The sequence below is a fragment of the Rhea pennata genome, chromosome 1 (assembly GCF_028389875.1).
Source record: "Rhea pennata isolate bPtePen1 chromosome 1, bPtePen1.pri, whole genome shotgun sequence".
In the NCBI taxonomy this organism is placed as follows: domain Eukaryota; kingdom Metazoa; phylum Chordata; class Aves; order Rheiformes; family Rheidae; genus Rhea; species Rhea pennata.
The window spans coordinates 212345516-212362565 of NC_084663.1; the positions used below are offsets into that span (position 1 = coordinate 212345516).

Below are 17050 nucleotides of genomic sequence, written 5' to 3' on the forward strand. Positions count from 1 at the left end.
CTTTTCTTTGCTAAGGAATTTCCTATGTACCAGGGAGCAGAAGATGCTGAAAACAAATAAAGTCTGGATTCTCCATGGGTCTTCCTGGCATTATTCCTGGTATTAAAAAAAAAAAACAAAACAGTTTCCCATTGGCTTTATTAGCCTTTCTATACTGGCATTTAAACAGAGATGGGATCGACATGCTCTGTGTTTGTAAATGCTCATTATAATGCTCTCAGAGGGTTCTCTGAAGGGCAGGACACCTAGGATGCTGTATCTAAAGAGCTTGGGTTCCTGTGAGTTGCTGGAATGTATTTTGACAAAGTTATTGCCAGTAATTCCTTCCCACAAATTATCTCCCATCAAGGAGCACAGGGTATTCAGGTCATGAGAGGTGCAGCGGGAGAATCTTTTACTGTGGGAGAAAGATTGCTCTAAGCTCCAGCCTCTGGACTAGCACTTCTTGAAGTCATATGAACCTTAGGCCATAAAGATATTTTGGTACTTAACTCTCCTGGATAACCAGTGGGACTGGAGTACTGTACTCCTAAACTGATCTGGGTCTGTGCACCTCTTGCTATGAGGTATCTTCCCAGGACAGAGATTTTTTTGTGTTTTTCTGTGTCACCATGTGTGTGTCCATGGCTTCTTAGCCCTGCATGACTTGAGCTATGGGAGACACTGAGGTGGGCTGGGCGCAGCCCCTGGTATTCATGCTTTCACTCTTCTTGTTTTCAGGCATGGAAGAAACGCTGGTTTGTCCTGCGCAGCGGTCGGATGAGTGGTGACCCTGACGTGCTAGAATACTACAAAAATGACCACTCTAAGAAACCCTTGCGTGTGATCAACCTCAATTTCTGCGAGCAAGTGGATGCCGGACTGACCTTCAACAAGAAGGAGCTGCAAGACAGCTATATATTCGACATCAAGACGAGCGACAGAACCTTCTATCTGGTGGCTGAGACAGAAGACGACATGAACAAATGGGTTCGCAGCATTTGCCAGATCTGTGGCTTCAACCAATCTGAGGATAACACAGGTACCATGAGAGCTGTGTCCATAGTCAACAGCATCTCCCATGTTGTTCTTCCTTGGGTGGGTCCAACTCTTCTGTCATATCAGACATGAGGGAGGGGGGCTGCAGGCTGATGTGATGCTGGAATAGTTTCTGGAGGAACAAGTGGAAAGCCTTCAGGAGGATTTCCTACTGTTGACAGCCAATGACAAGCAGATGTTGACCCTGCAAGCCACCTAATTCATCTTTTTTCATAACTGTAGGCCTCTGAGTCTCTTAAAATTAGTTGGTAGGATTTTTTTTTTTAACTGCAGCATTTAGCCTTTGTCCTCACCATGGAAGTCCCCTCATGAGCTGTGAGAATCGGCAGTGAAAATCCCCCTCTTTCAGCAGTGTCAATCTCCTGAGTTGGGTGGAAGGAAGAAGTATTACTGGGACCAGGTCCTTCACCCTTGCTGCAGTTGCATCCCCCACCAGCAGGTTCCTGGGTGAAGGATATACCACTTCCTCCCACCCACATCCATATCTGCTCATGGGACCCACTGAGAAACCACTGAAGGGGAAGGGGTAGATGCCCAGGTTTTGCACAGCAGGGGAGCTGGTGTGACCTGTTCCAGCTGTAGTCCTCCACCATCAGTCCCTGCTGTGCTTTGGCAAGCTGCTGCATTGAGTCATGGTGAGCTGCCTCTGCTTCCCTGGTATGGCTGGGAGATGTGCATTGCGTACCCTCTCCAGGTGAACAAAGATGTTCCTTGGAAATAAGATCACCAGATGGCAACTACAGCTCAGCAAAGTCTCCCCAGAGCTGTTCAGGCTCATACAGGGCACCTCAAAGGGCCACCTAAATCCCAGCTGGAATGGGATGGAGCACTGGGGGCAGAAGTGCAGAGCTGTGGTTGACTGCCAGTCCTGTCACCATTGGCATCAGCTGTGGGACTCCTAGCTCTATCTATTCCATAGCCATGTGGGGCAGCTGTAGTGCTTTCCCATAATAATAGTAATGAATGTCACATCTGAGGAGTTTCCTGGAAGCTGAAGCTGTAAAACCAGCTAAATGGAAGAGAAGGCATGGTTCCCTTCACAACCCATAGTGCCTGGCTTCTGCTGCCAGATGATGTAGCTAAAAGATGGGATCAGTGACAAACTAAAAGTCTCATTTTTCTTTTAAACAGTTTATCGTGTTCATTCTTTCAAATTATAGAATTCCCTCCCTCTCTCCTCTCCTTTTCTTGCATTTCTCTCATGTCATCCCCAGAAGGTCCTCCCATAGCAAAAACAAGTCCGTTTTCCCTACAGGAAGGAGACCTCAGTCCTGTGCAGGGAAGACTCACAGATGCTGTCTACATAAACCTCCCAATAATAATGTCCAACTTTAATTTGTTTTGGTCAATAGTGGAGCAGCTGCAATCTGCACAAGCTGAAACCTTGCCAAAAGATTGTCAGGCAGGACAGCAAATAAAGCATCACAATAGCACAAATTCAATCTTCAGCGATTGACGCATTAAACAGGATGTCACCTTGGCAATGACTGTACAAGTGGTATAAAGAATCCTTGATAATGCTGCGAGCATAATCTTACAGAGAAAGGTCAGGCTAAATAAATTACATCCAGTTCTGATGTCAGTATTGCAATCATCAAGGGTCAGCTAAATTGCAGATACCTTTTTAAGTGCTGTTTTGTTGCAGGACTTTTCATTTGACTTGCATTCAGCTGGTGGAACTTTTTCTTCCAATTTAGTAAAATGAGCTCTCAGCCCAGAGGAAATAGGATCAATAGTGGACTTAAGTGAAATATAAGCTGGGGTATCACAAGGAAAAACAATCTCACGCTTACAAGTACATTTGTCCCAAAGGGAACATAGGATTTGTTAGGCTGTGGGGATTCAAACTCTGTTCCCTGCGGGACCATGGAGTGACATCAGCAAAAGAGGAAAAAAATCCGTTGTAACGAAATTACAGCTCATTAATGCTGCAGGGAAAGTACCCTCTTGAAACAGTACCCGGCTGCCAAAGCAGGATTTTCTGAGTCAGCTGAGAAAAGGCCTGCGATGATCTGCAAAAGCAAGCACAGCAGATGCCTCCAGATGTTGGAGAAAGAGATCAGAGAGCATCCATGAATTATTCAGGGCTAGTGCTTCACTTTGGTACTCAGCAAAATGGTAACTCCACAATCACCTCTGGAAGGCACCTTTTCTTCAGCATCACAGCTAAGTAGGGGCAGCACATGAGACCACTGTAGTACACCTGAGACAGCCCCAGCCCTTGTTCTGAGCTCTCATCCAAAGTGTTTGTTTTGGGTTGGGAAGGACCCATGGCCCAAGGCTGTGTGGAGAAGTTGCAGGATCATTGCAGTGTGATCGCTGTTAGGAGTCTTGTCCATCATATATGATCCCATAACATCCTTCCTCATGGATCAGCTCTAGTGAGAATCGAAACAGTCATAGCAATATTTGCAGCTCTGTAACTACCACACTCCCCCGTCATCATTCCTCGCAGCTGTGGGATGATGGGCAGAGGAGGGTAAGGGACATGGAGAATTTGCAGTCTCTGTATAAATGAGTCAGTAATTTGGATGCACCAAAAAGGGGAGGAAAAGGTAACCATCAGGGGCAGGAATAACTCTCCATGCTAATTGTAGCAATTAATTAACTAACCTCACTCTCCCAGCAGACAGTCAGTGTGGCGCAGTGAGATCAGAAATTGCCGGGGAAGCTACTGCACACATTTTTCTCTTATTCTTGCTCTGAGGAAAGTAGGGTGCTGACCTGAAAGCATAGCTGAGGTCTGAATTCAAAGCCAGGGTGTATCCAGCTGGATCAGTAGCATCCCATGCTGCACCACCAGCAAAGACATCTACTAAAGCTGTGATCATATGATGGATAACCTGCTCCTTCATGGGTTACCCCATGTCAGCTGAGCCACAGCAACTGAGCATGAGTTTGCTTTTAGCCTACTAGTTGTGGAGTAACAATTCACTTGCATTCATGGTAGTTTGTACTATCATCCAAGCATATTTATTCCCGTTTGGGGACAGCTAGGAGTGTGCATAGGTGGTCACTGTAGCCTAGGTGGCAGGCAGAAACCTATTCAGATGTGACAGCTTTTTGGCTTTGGTCATGTCGCCAGTCCCTACAACACGAGGGCAGATCCAAGTTTCTACTACCTTAATGTTACGTGAGATCAGAAGAATGGCCCAGCTGTTAATTTGTGCATGCTGTCAAAGGCCTTGACTGTAATCGGTGGGAAAGTACTTGGAGCAGAAGCTCTCTGGGCTGAAATGAGTGACTGTAGCATTTTTTGTTGTGCAGGTTTCACCAGCTCCCCTTGACAGGAGAAGAAAACACAGGGTTTCAGTTGCTTTTTAGTATATCTAGCAAAAAAACAGACAAACTGGCTGCACACATCAAAAGTATAACAACAACTGTCCTGCATGGCAGCAAACCCTCCACCTAGGCTACCAACTAAATATCACACAGATATTGCTTAGGCTCAGCTTCCAGCTTTTCGAAAAAGAAAAGCAAAATGAGTTTGTGTCCTTTGATGCTTCTTTCTGTGATGTGTTTGCAGTTTGGTGAGAGATTGTAAATTTTCTGTTGCATGAGGCTGTTTTTTATGTTAGACATACACGTCCTGTCTAGACTGGAAGACTCTAAGGACTAAGAAATAGGAGGGAGTTTAGGGTAGTTAAGCAGTTGCTACATTTAGTTGAACTGCTGTAATAGTTAGTCCCTGGCTGCTTTACACATGCTGTTCATCAAAAGGAACCTCATTTCAACCTCAGGGAGACAAATTTAAGTGAAGCCACAGGTAGCATTGGTTACCTCAGCACTGCCAATGAGCAATCACCCACCAGAGTCACTGGAGTTTCACTCTTTGCCCCAGCCTGAAGATGACTGGAGAACAACAAGGTAGGGAGATCATATTTGCCTAGAAAGGGGAAATTAAATTCACTCTAAGCTATTTACTCAGGCTGTTCTAAAGCTCTCTGTTTCTGCTAACACCTATTTACTTTGATAACTAATTAACGTTTTGGGGGGGAAAAAAAAGAAAGAAAGAAAAAAGGAGCCTTGCAGAATCTCGTCTCCTCTATAGGCTTGGGTAAGTTGACAGGACTCAATGAAGGCAGACTTGCTTCTGACTCCATCCACGAAAGCCCAGACTGCACAGCACTGATTGTACAGCCCACTTGTCTGCACACGGAGGCAATTTGCACTGGTTGCACTTCAGTCAGTTCAAGTACAATATAGGCCTTGTTGACATGAGGATATTTACCAGAGACTCTATTTGCAGGAGTGGAGGGAAGCCGATCTTACAGCACTCTCTTCACTCCAAACCATGGTCCTTTCTGCAGCTGGTGGCAAGGAATGTGACAAAAGGCAAAAATCCACCAAATTTTGCCTGTTCTTATCAGCTTGAGATTGGGGCTTAATTCAGAGTGGGAATCAGGCTCACTTTACCCCCTTTCCAGACTGATGGTAGGTAGGTATGTGCACGTGTACGTCTCTGTGTTAATGAACCTGCATACGTGTAAGGTGTGGCCTGGAGAAAGACATCAGCTTTGGTCTCCACTGTGTGGTGGCCACTTTTTGGCATTCACTTCGCACTGGTGCTGGTGTTGCTTCGTGATGGCCAGTTGCCCTAGTTTGTTTGAATGTTGCTTTTTGATATAAGCTCAGAGGGTTCCCAGGGACCCTTAGCATGGACTGATGAAGAAATACAAACTCATGATTATTTTGTTATATTTCTAACCATCTGTATTTTCCCTGCCCTAGTGGGCAGGCAGCCAGGTTTGAACTGTGAACTTTATTTTCTCATGTGCTTTGTTTGTTGGGGGAAAAAAATCCTGCTAAACATTTTTCATGTGCCATTAACCCTTTCTGGTGCCAAAGCAGGCTTCAGCAAAAACTCAGCCATGTCATTTTTTTTGAAACAACTTAGAGCTGAAGCTATGGCAATGTATAATTTAATTTCTCTTGGAAAGATGTGCATCCCTTCTGGCAAGCAAGCACAAGAGCTTGTCCTTGGAACAGTTCTGTGCACAGGTTACTTATTTTGGAGATGTAGGTACCTCTCCTAGCTCTGCCTGGATTTACTGTGACCTCCAGTACCTCCCTGTGGCTTCTTCTATTCCCATCTCTTTGGACCATCTCCTCCATGGGGCACAGACTTTTCAGGGCTCATCGGCCAAAACTCTTACTGTGGATTTGTGGTAGTAATCAGTGCCCTGATCTCAGCAGGGCCTTTTGGGTGGCAGTAAAAATCAAAATAGAAACAGTAATAATATGTTAATGGATGCACAAATATCCTTACTCCAAACTGAAGGCTCTTATCCCTCAGAGAGGACAAGCAGGGTGTGGAAAAAGTGACAAGATGCAACTCTTGCCCTGATGGGTTGAATTTGGCAGTGAAGGCCTCTCCCACCCAGTGCAAGCACGTTCATCTCCAGCCAGAAGCTCGTTGTTGTGGTCTTTTTCAATCTGCGCTGTTATTTCGTGATCGTGTTGTACAGCTGATTTGAAGGCTGTGGATTTTCACTCACCCGCATCTTTCTTCCAAAGCAAAGGCTCATGATAGCACCCTGGTTTGGAGGTGGAAACGTTGGCGGAAGGGGAGCAGAAAGATGTGCTCAGCGCAGGAGCACTTTGCCACCCGCCTCGTGCTGGAGGCTCACTCCAGGGTTTCTGCAAAGGTGCTTACCTGTTGCTCCATCCCTGTGGCTCGGTGCTGACATTTTAAATCACGGGTCAGATCAATCACTCGCACTCCCGATGCTTTTACCATCTCTCGTCTAACGCGAGTCAGGGACGAGCATTAATGTTTGATGGAGACCTGAGCATCTTTCCGCTGGCACTGCCAGCAGCAAGAAGAAGATTGAAGGGCTGATGATTTCCCAGCTGGCTGAAGAGGGAAATCTCTTTCTTCCTTCAAGTCAGTCAAGTCACTCACACCAACAGTTTGCTGGATCAGCCTCCAGATGCCAGTGACTCTCGGTGCATGTGGACGCCTGGGTGACTGTGTTCAGCTGTTCCCTCTCCTGGGGAGCTCCAGGTGCTGTCTTTCAAATTTTTTCATTAGTCAGCAAGAGGTTCGGCTGAAACGCCTGTGACAGGACCATCCTTGTTCTGCTGACAGGGGTTCTCCAGCTTGGGAGGCAGTTCGTTTCCATTCAGGAAAGCTAGCCACATCAGTGACTCCTAGGACCTGTTCCCAAACTCTCTGCTGCTGATATCTTTGGCCAGAACCTGCCAAGCCTCCCTAGCCCCTCCAATGATTACCTCTTTCCAGACCATCAGAATAGATTTATCTCTTTAATACCCATCTAACCTGTCTGATCTGTGGATCCCATGTGAGTCACAGCCCACTGCTCCCAGCCCATGCATTTCTTCCATGACACCCACTGACCCAGATGGCTTGATAGCACATGCCACAGATCTTATTTGGCTGCTATTGCTCCCTCTTCTCTTCTCCCCCAAAATGTGTATGTCCCAGTATAAGGCTAATTATGTCTTTTGCACTATTGGTTCCCTCAGTCCAGATTTACACCAGTGCTTGTGCAGCACCTTGCACAGGGAACTTTGTACTGCACATCAGCAAAGGGAGCTACGATGAGCTGGAGAAAAGACAGAGTAAAGCTACCTCCAAAAACTTTTTCAGAGGATGGCAGTTGCCCAGAAGCTCAGGGAAGAGGTTTCAGGTAGGACCTGAAGAGGAGGCAGGACCAGAGAAAAAGGATACCTAAAGGACGTGAGTGATGGAGGAAGAGCAACTGGAGGAGAAAGCTGATCTGCCGTTTGCTTGGAGGGAGGCCTTTCCATGCCATGCACCACCTCCCACAAACACCTTCAGGTCACCTGTGCTCCTAATATCTGCATTCAACAGCAGAGCTCTGGGGACACCACACAAGGAAACAGAGCTCTCGCTACCCTGCTGCAGCAGTGTCTCCTGTTGCCAGGCTGAACTGAAGTGTAGGGAAAATACTAATGACTACAGCAAGGTCCAGGTACTTCCTTGTTATTGTGCCGGGCACACGTCTGCTTCCTTTCATGCCAACACCTGCGACATAGCGCCCTTGTCTAATTGCAAGCCATGACTGTGTCAGGGAGTATGCAAGTGGTGTGGAGGGGCTGAGTAATGGAGATGGATTTTCTGGGCAGGAAGTAGGGTGTGTGGGGTTCCCTTGTATCCCTGAAAGTACCTGTGTTGCTGATGCTCTGCATTTTGGTATTTCCAGCCAGCTTTGTCACCTAAGGGCAGCTGAGAAGGCGGCCAGACGGCCTGCAGAGGCCTGGTCCCTCAAGCTGGGCCAGGACTTGACTCTTCCTCTCTTACCACTCCTATGGATAGGCCTTGACTTCATCTTTAGCAGCTGATATGGGCTATACTTGAAAATCATCTCACTTGGAGGCCAGTCTTGTTCCCAAGATTATGATTGAATTGAACTCAACTTGCAGGGTGGATGAGGCAGGTCTGGTTTGGTTCTCTCCATGCCTCCCACCTACCTAAGAATCATTAACCTTCCCTCATGTCATACTTACCCTGTTTGGGACTTGGAGCTGGCCAGTCTTGGGAAGGCAATGTCATAAGCATCGTAGTGGGGGAACTGTGGACTTACAGGGAGTTCCTGAGCCTTGAGCCCTTCCTCTGGCCCAGCATCCCAAGGTCTGAAAAGATGTAGCTTTTTCCTCTGTGTTCCAGTCAGTAATTTCTGCACTCAGTGTCATGGAGCTCCTTCTTTTAAAACCCCGTATTTCAGATCTAGATCCACTGGTTGCACATCTCAAGGGTATTTGGATCAGTCCCTTCTTCCTTCTGTAACATGTGCTGAGCTTCCCTAAAAAGGGAAATATCTGTGGTTGCAGGTTTGCTCTGATGGGGTAACTGTAGATGTCACTCAGACCTCTGCCTGCCTCAGCCTGCACTGGCATTGGTGGGAGAGTCCTGGTCACTCCATCTTACTTTGGACTAGGCACTTAGCTAAACTTCAGGCACATGCAGATGTCTCCTTATCTGAGTCCCAGGTCATCCCTTAGTTATACTGCGTCTTTAAATTTGTTTCAAACTTCCCTGACCCTGGTTTTCCTGAGCTGCAAACAGCAAGTTATTTTAAGATCTAACACTGTTCAGCTTTTATTTCAGTGTAAACAATACTGGAGATGGAGTGGTCTTGGCACAAAGGAGCAGTTTGAGAGCGGTTAAGTGCCTGCTGCCTTCTTCTCCCCTCTTTGCCTTTGGAGATGAGCTAGTTCAGGTGATAATGAATCTACTGAAGAGCAGAAAGCCACTAACAGCCATGAAACTTGCTTCCTGTAAGAAAGAAATATGGAAAGACTATTGCTGTCTCTTCTGACCTCTACTGAGCTCACCTTGATATGAGTTCCCCATGTATTTTGGAGAGGGAACCAGCTGAAAGGATTTGTACAGGATGTGCCATTGGCAGCAAGACGTGTAGTGGTGGTTGTAATCTGTGCACCACACAGTCCTACAGCTTGGCCTTCCAACAGCGTGGTGTTGGGTGAAAGCTCTCTACTCTCTGTCGCTCGGCTCAGTCAGCCTCGCTCTGTTCGTAAGACATTTGCCTGGAAGCAAAAAACACATCAACCAATTAACCCAGCTTGATTCTCTGGCTTTTTGCTCTGTTTTGCAGCTGGCGTCCAGTCACTGCAGGGCTGTTGTCTTCCCCTGTTTGTGGATGAGGAGAAGGAGGCACTGAGACAGGCCATGATTTCCTGGGGGCCACACAGGCAGAACCTGGAGTAGAAGTTACGCTTTCTGAGTTGAATGTTGTGTGATAGTCATTAGTTGGCATTGTCCTTCTTTATGTCCAGGTCCAAATTCAGATTATACTGAAAGTCACTCGTTCATCCATTGTTGTGAATTAGGATCATCTCTAATTAAATCCATGCAGCCTTTGCAAATAGAACTCTGTGATGGGGACTATCTATCTGAAAACAGATGGGGAGCTTCAGATGTAGACCTCTCCATGTAAGTCCATCACCCATCCATCCTTTTTAAGTTGGTGAAGAGAAATAACGCTATCTGAGAAGCATCTTTTCTCATGCTTGAATAGATGTGTGACCTGAAGTGAATTGGTTGCACCCTGAAAGTGCTGGTTTCTTTCCTTAGACTCTGCAGGGAACAAGGACTAGATAGCTGAGGTATCCACGGTGTAGCCTCCTAAAGCCATTCTGTGAAGAATCCCACCCATCCCAGGGTTTCTGTCAAGACTGTCAAGATATTTGGAAACAGACTTCAAATGGTGTCATCTGTCATCATTTCATTTACATTACATGAGGATCTGCCCCTGCCATCATTCCATGTCTTACTCTTCTTGCTGTATGTGGCTCCTGCCACAGTGCTGTGTTATCAGAAGCATTGCAGGACCAGATTCAAAACAGCGCTATTGTGATGGTCACTGTCCTCATAAACGAAAGCAAATTTCTACCCTGCTTGGGTACAGAGAAAGGACTGAAGCAGGGTTACAGAGAGCTTTAGAAACCAGAAAGCAAGGGGGAAAGTTTTAATGTATCTACATGGTTAGAAAGTCAAACTTCTGGTTTCAGCGATCTAATGCATACAGGTGAACATCTGAGGACTGTAATGGTGGATAAGAATTTCCTTCAGAATTTAGCATTTTGGAATTCAGGAATTTTTAAGGTATTAGAAGTTAAGCATTTTATTGCGGCTCTGGACGTGTTGGAGGGCTGGTAGAGGGACTGAAGAATCCGAAAGATCTGATGGCCTCACGTTTGCTAGCCCTTAGCAGGAACTGCTCTGCCATCCCAGGAGATTCATGGTAGGAGATTCCACTCTACAGTACCCTTCTTGGTACAATTATGGCCCAGAAGTAGATGAACTTTCAGAAGATGTGGCCATTTGTGGGAGCATCCAGGTTTACAGGCAAAGAATTCTCTTATCTGGAGCAAATAATGAAAACTTCAACCAGCAGGAAAGAAAATTTATGCTCAGCTTTCAGAAAAGACCAACAACCTAATACTACAGTCCTTCTTGACAGTTCCCCAGCAGGCACCCAGAGCAAGGCTGTCCCACTGCTGTCTTAGGAGGATAGGTATGGAGCTGGAGAACTGGGCTTACTGGCCTACTGGGGAAAATCCTGTCCTTTTCTGGGAAAAGTCCCACTGGTTTGCTGGGATTGGGGCTTCAGACCCTGTGTGTTCAGCACAAACACTGAGAGCTGGGGTGTGAGCTTAGAAAGAAGGAAGAAACATGAAGTTCAACAGCATTTTCATGAGATCAAAAAGCATTTCCCAGTCCCAACTTTTCAGCAGAAGTTGTGAAGTTGAGAAGCTATGTTCACAAGTCTCTCAGCCCAGCCCAGGGGTCCTGGTACCCAGAATCAGAAACCGATTTGAAATAATTCTTCATCCCATAATTAGCTTTTATTGCTACAAGCCCTGCGCATGTCAGGTCAGCCACATTAGTTTAATGGGTGCTGAGGAATTTTTGAGATGACTTACTGACCGTGGAAAAATGAGTGTGGCAGACGGTATCAACATTAGATCAAAAACCAAAACCATGCAAAGCCTTTGAAAGCAAAATCAGCTGATAGGCTTGAAGCAATGGACTGGAGCAGCAGCACTGTCTGAACAAAACCAAGGGAGGGAGGAAGGCATTTTGAGTGTCTGCCAGCTGGGAAGAAACTCGCAGTCAAATTCGCTTACATTTATATTATTTCCAAGAAGAGTCATCTGAAACCCTCTGCCTGCCTCGTCTCCATGTGGCTGATGCGGCCATGACTGTTCAACCGCTTTGATGGTGCCGAGTAGTACATTTCTGGGCCACGGGCATGGCTCTCCCCGGTTTTGGGGCTCATGAAGCTGCATCTTGGGGTCTTCAAAACTATATGGGATCAAGGGCATCGAGAGAGCCGGTGCCTTGGGGAGACAGTTCTGCAAATGATTCCCTACATGCAGAGTCCTGACCCTGGAAATATGGTGGAAGCAGAGTGAGATCTCAAAGGGGAAAAGAGGGCATAAATTCACCTCTATCTGACTCACATGCTAGTGTAAAATGAGAGTACACCAAACTGGTATCCGGCAGACACAAATCCCTTCCCTGCACCAAAGGTGCTGGCTGGAGATGTCCAGCTCTAGCAGCATGGGTTAGCACCTTTGCTGAAGGGCAGAGAGAGGTATGACAGCCAAGCTCCAGCCTTACCTCTCATTGCGGAGATGTGAAATGCAGCCTGTGCATGTATGTGAGCAAGTCACAGAATCATAGAATCAGTAAGGTTGGAAGGGACCTCTGGAGATCATCTAGTCCAACCTCCCTGCTCAGCAGGGTCACCTAGAGCATGTTAGACAGGGTTGCGCCCAGGCAGGCCTTGAAGATCTCCAGAGAAGGAGACTCCACAACCTCTCTGGGCAACCTGGTCCAGGGCTCCGTCACTCTCACAGGGAAGAAATTCCCCCTCACGGTCAGGCAGAACTTCCTGTGCTTCAGTTTCTGCCCATCACCTCTTGCCCTGTCACACAGGACAACTGAAAAGAGTTTGTCCCCGTCCCGTTGACAGCCTCCCTTCAAGTACTTATACAATTATACACATATACTTACACACAGATACTTATGCACATATACGCATATACAGGTATACTTACATGCAGATACTTATACACATATACAAGTCAGAGAATGAGGGAAAAAAATCACATCAAACCCTGAGTCTAATGATTTTTTACCTTGTTACTTTTTTTTCCCTCAAGCTGAGATAGCTCTTCTTTTTTCCCCTCCGTATATTTCACGTTGTTCCCTCTGAACCTTTGATACTGGCCATATTTTGTAACTCCTGAGCACTTCTTTGTAAAACAGGAAATGAAAGCCAGCACAGATTAAAATTCTCATTTCCCAGACCCCAGTGCCTGTTTGTTTACTGTTTTGTGTTGCTTTATGATTACAATTAAAAATAAGCCTGAATAAAGAGAAAGCTTTCTAAAGCCTCCAAGTGAATGCGCACGGAGCAATCAGGAAGGAGCCGTGAAGCTGTAGATTGCTATGAACTTTCCGTGACACCATCCAGTGTTTGTTTCCAGACTGATTTTTATTTATGAATGCAGTAGCATTTATTACTGATTTTATCTGCAAAGATAACACTTCTTCCCTAGATGGTTTCTGTGCTTCGGTTATAATTACTGCATGCTTCTCAAACATACTTCTGCATTGTTTGAAGTAGCGCAGTGTCAGAGCTGTAACTCACAATTTATCATTTGGGTTACACCTGATCCGGGGAAGGCAGGAGCACTTCTGGATTCCCCATGTCCAGGTGTGTGCCCTCGCTGTAGCCTGTCTCCCTCCGAGAACTGCTGAGCACATCTCTCAGGCAACCTCAGAGATGTTTGCAGTATAGATACAGCCAAGGAACCAGTCTTGTGTTACGCCAGGGACTGTACAGGTACCAAATGTAAAGGCAGTCTCCAGCTGAAGGAGTCCATCTAGGCATAGCATTGACATGTTGGTGCATGGGTTCTCTCTGTCCCTGACAGTCTGAGCAGTGCTGCTCTGGCCAGGTCATGTCTGTAGCCATTTGCTAGCAGAGACATCTCAGTGGTGGTTTCTGCTCCTTGCAAGCTGTGAAAGATCTTAAATGGGAGACTTGGACACAGTTCCTGGTAAGCTCACTGAAAAAATGAGACTGTTGAGGAAAAGATGTCATTCAGCTCTCCCATTTCCCCCTTGATCTCAGCCTGCTTCTTCCTGCTCTGGGAATCAGATCTAGGAGAGAACTGCAGTTTCCAATAGGTGTCTAAGGAGCAGCTTAACTGTTAGTACATGTTTATGTTCATTTTAAGCCAGGAATAATTAAGCAAGTACTTACAGTTAAGCATAAGAAAAATATTTCTTGTTTTGAGAGTGCCAAACATTCTCACAGGTTGCTCAGAGAGGTTATGGAGTCTCCATCCTTGGAGATGTTCAAGACCCAACTGAATATGGTCCTGTGCAACATGCCCTAGGTGACGCTGTTTGAGCAGGAGGGTTGGACTAGGTAATTTCCAGAGGTCCCTTACAATCTCACAAATTCTGTGATTCTATGGGTTTTTTTAATGAACAGACACTGCATAGAAATACCAGACTTCAGAGTGTGGTGAAGCTCATTGTCTTGTCTCGGCCCTTGCTGTGAATTCGATTCGCTTTCCTATCTACTGGCTCTCTATCATATGTTGAGGAATGTGTCTGACTTGTTGGCACTTTTGTTTGATTTCCACCCTTTACTTTTGTTTTATTAAGATGGAAAATAACATTTCACCTAAAATGTTCATCATTTGGTCTTTCAGCTGCATGTGATCAAATCCCATGCTGGCCGACGCAGGTCATCTTTGCCAATTTTTGGCATGATTGCCTTCCATTGTGTTACTGCTGGATATATGAACTGCCCCTCTTGTTGTACACGACTGCTTTTGAAGTAAGCTTGAGTTAAGTGGCTCATTGTATTTGCTGTTTTTTTCATAACTGACAATGAATCTTCTTTTTGAAGTGTTGGGGAAAAAGTCTGGTATGGACTTGTGCACCAGTAGAGCTGTCACTTGCAAATACTTCATCCTTTGTAAAAGTCTAGAGTGTAGTTACCGTGCTGCCCATGTCTCCATTTGCACCTTTGTCTCCATTTGTACCATGGCAAATCGCCTGCCCGGACAAGCACCACCTTGTTTGACGTTGGTATTTATGTAAACCTTTCCCTCTAGTCTGCATGTATTTTGATTGTACAGTCTCAACCTTGATATGAAGCCTTTATAATGTTAATTATTTTTGCTGGCTTGTCATAGCAGTTCAATTGCTCTCAAGTGAGTCATGATGAAGTCTTTTAAATATCCACTCGAAATCCATAAAATTTGTGATGAGTATTTTTGCTGTTTCATGGTTTCTTTGATGATTAGTGTTAGGGTGAAAATCTGCTCAATGCATGATCTTCTAGGTCAGAATGCAGCCTTCCTCTCTTCCAGAGGTTTATCTCAAACACGTTCCTCCTAGAGCAGAGGACTTTTTCTTTCCTGGAGAGCATTGTGGTATCTCCTCAGTTGTTGAGGATTTTATTAGTACCTTAATTCCAGTGCCTTGACTCTGGTGACTTTTTCTCATCCCCAAACTTTGCTCCGTGATTCTAAGAATGGAGCAACATGATTTATGACTTTCCCTTGAACTCCTTCACATTTTTAGAGCTTGATTACAGTTTTTAAATACTGTTATATCTATTCGTTGGCGTTAACATTTGCCCTTTCAAAGCATTTGAGATCCTATTCATTCAGTTTTAATACTCCCTGCCTGGCATGTGTTGTTTCTGGCATTTTTTTAAATGTTCCATTTCTCTTATCTTTAAGAATAACTCAGAGTATGGGCCTGCAAATGGTTTGAATTTCTCTGACATGTTGTTTGCTGGAATGGCTACGCTATCCTGTGTCTATCACTGATGCTTTTATGAAGATAGGCCCACAGTTTGCTCTGTACTAGCTCTAGAGAATCAGTGTTTCTTGCCATAAAACCTCCACCGACATATCCCGGTAATGCTTTCTGGTGCCTTGCCATGCAGTTTGAAGGGAAGACTGGCCCTGTATTTACAGACCCGTATAATATTCAGTGGTTCAGTTTGCAGATGAAATGGCTTAAAGAATTAGTACTTCCACGAGTGCAGGAACGCCTATAGTTATATTAGATAAGTTAAAATATTTGTTTTAATAAGGATTATAAATGATGAAATGAGGCATAAATCAGTATTTCCTACGAGTGCCTTATTGCATGAGTGATCTGTGTGAAGCTCTCAGTTTTCTCTGAAGCATTTGGAGACAGAAAGCTGGACTATACTGGCTTCTGCTCTGGTCTGGTTCTGGTAATTCCTACATTCTTGTGGTTGTATCCAAAATCTATTATATCATGGCTTATTATTCCTAGCATCTGCAGAGAGAAGTAGCTCCAGTATACTTGCATTTTTGTTACCAAACCGTATTTCATGCTATGGGTGAAGGACTCAGTGATATGGATAAAAGTACTGGATCTACCAAGTACTGTGTCTAACTCAGATTTATTCCTGCTACCAAATACTCTGGACACCAAGTTACGATCTTGGTCATCTAAGTAACTTGGAAAAAAAAAATATCGTCCCTGTAATTATAAAAACGTTATCAAAGGTGACACATACGGAGTCTTAGTTTTGTGCAAGCTGATTTTTTTTGTTTATTTTTTTCCTGAGGAATGTGAAACAGAGGATGTAGCTATCTGAGGGAAAACATTAAGGTACACAATGTTATACATGCCGTGCCTGTGATGTCAAAGCAGCGAGCTTGCATACTTTCCTCCTTGTTGGTAGTTATCTCTACGTAGCCGTTATTGTAACGACCCCTTCCTTAGCGGGTGCTGCCGTGCAGCCCATTGGGTGAGCACAGCCCTTGCAGGGAACAGAGCCAAGCAGGGAGTGCTTCCCAAGTCCACTTCGGAGCTGCTGAACACTTGATGTGTTCACTTGCATTCATTTTCAGTGTCAATTTTGACTATGTGTTTTCAGTCTGAATTGGATTCAATTTACTAAAAATCAGAGTTTCACTCAGAAATGCACTTTCACATTTCAAAAGCCAACAGTAGGGTGATTAAGATGATCCGCGTCAGTCGAAGCAGAGTGATCCACTCCAGAAACAAAAGTTTCACTTTAATGAGAATGAAATGAAACACCCTGAGCTGCTCAACTTTTTTAAAAATTCACTTTTATCCTATAAAGGTTTCTTGCAGTACAGGGCTACAAATGATCCCTTGGAAAGCTTCTGTTTTGATTAAATGGCATTTTCCAGCTGGAAGGTGTCAAAACATTTTCTGCTGGCTCTATGCCAAGCATGAGGCATCTGAGATGCACCAGAGAAGTGCATTAATTTTTGGATGGCGTGCTGTTACCTTCTGTAGTGTGTGCAAGGACAGGCACAGTCACAGGGATGACAATATAATCTATATAATGGGCCTCTTTGTGCCCACCTAGATGGCAGCAATTCCTCCCTCTCCATCTGGCAAAGTCCATCAGGGAGAGCTGCATCTTCACAGTGACTCCAATCGTCCTGAACCTGG

The 17050-nt window shown here is 45.2% G+C and overlaps 1 protein-coding gene across 2 annotated transcripts in view; it reads left to right on the forward strand.

Moving 5' to 3' along the window:
- The window catches only part of GAB2 (GRB2 associated binding protein 2), a 127668-nt gene that overhangs the window by 69900 nt on the left and 40718 nt on the right, over positions 1-17050 (forward strand). For both annotated transcript variants that reach the window (XR_009957337.1, XM_062567395.1), the window contains exon 2: positions 721-1021. Coding sequence is in view for 1 of the 2 variants with exons in the window: in XM_062567395.1 (XP_062423379.1) it covers positions 721-1021 (301 nt within the window). In the remaining variant the exon portion in view is untranslated. The remainder of the gene's footprint in view (positions 1-720; positions 1022-17050) is intronic.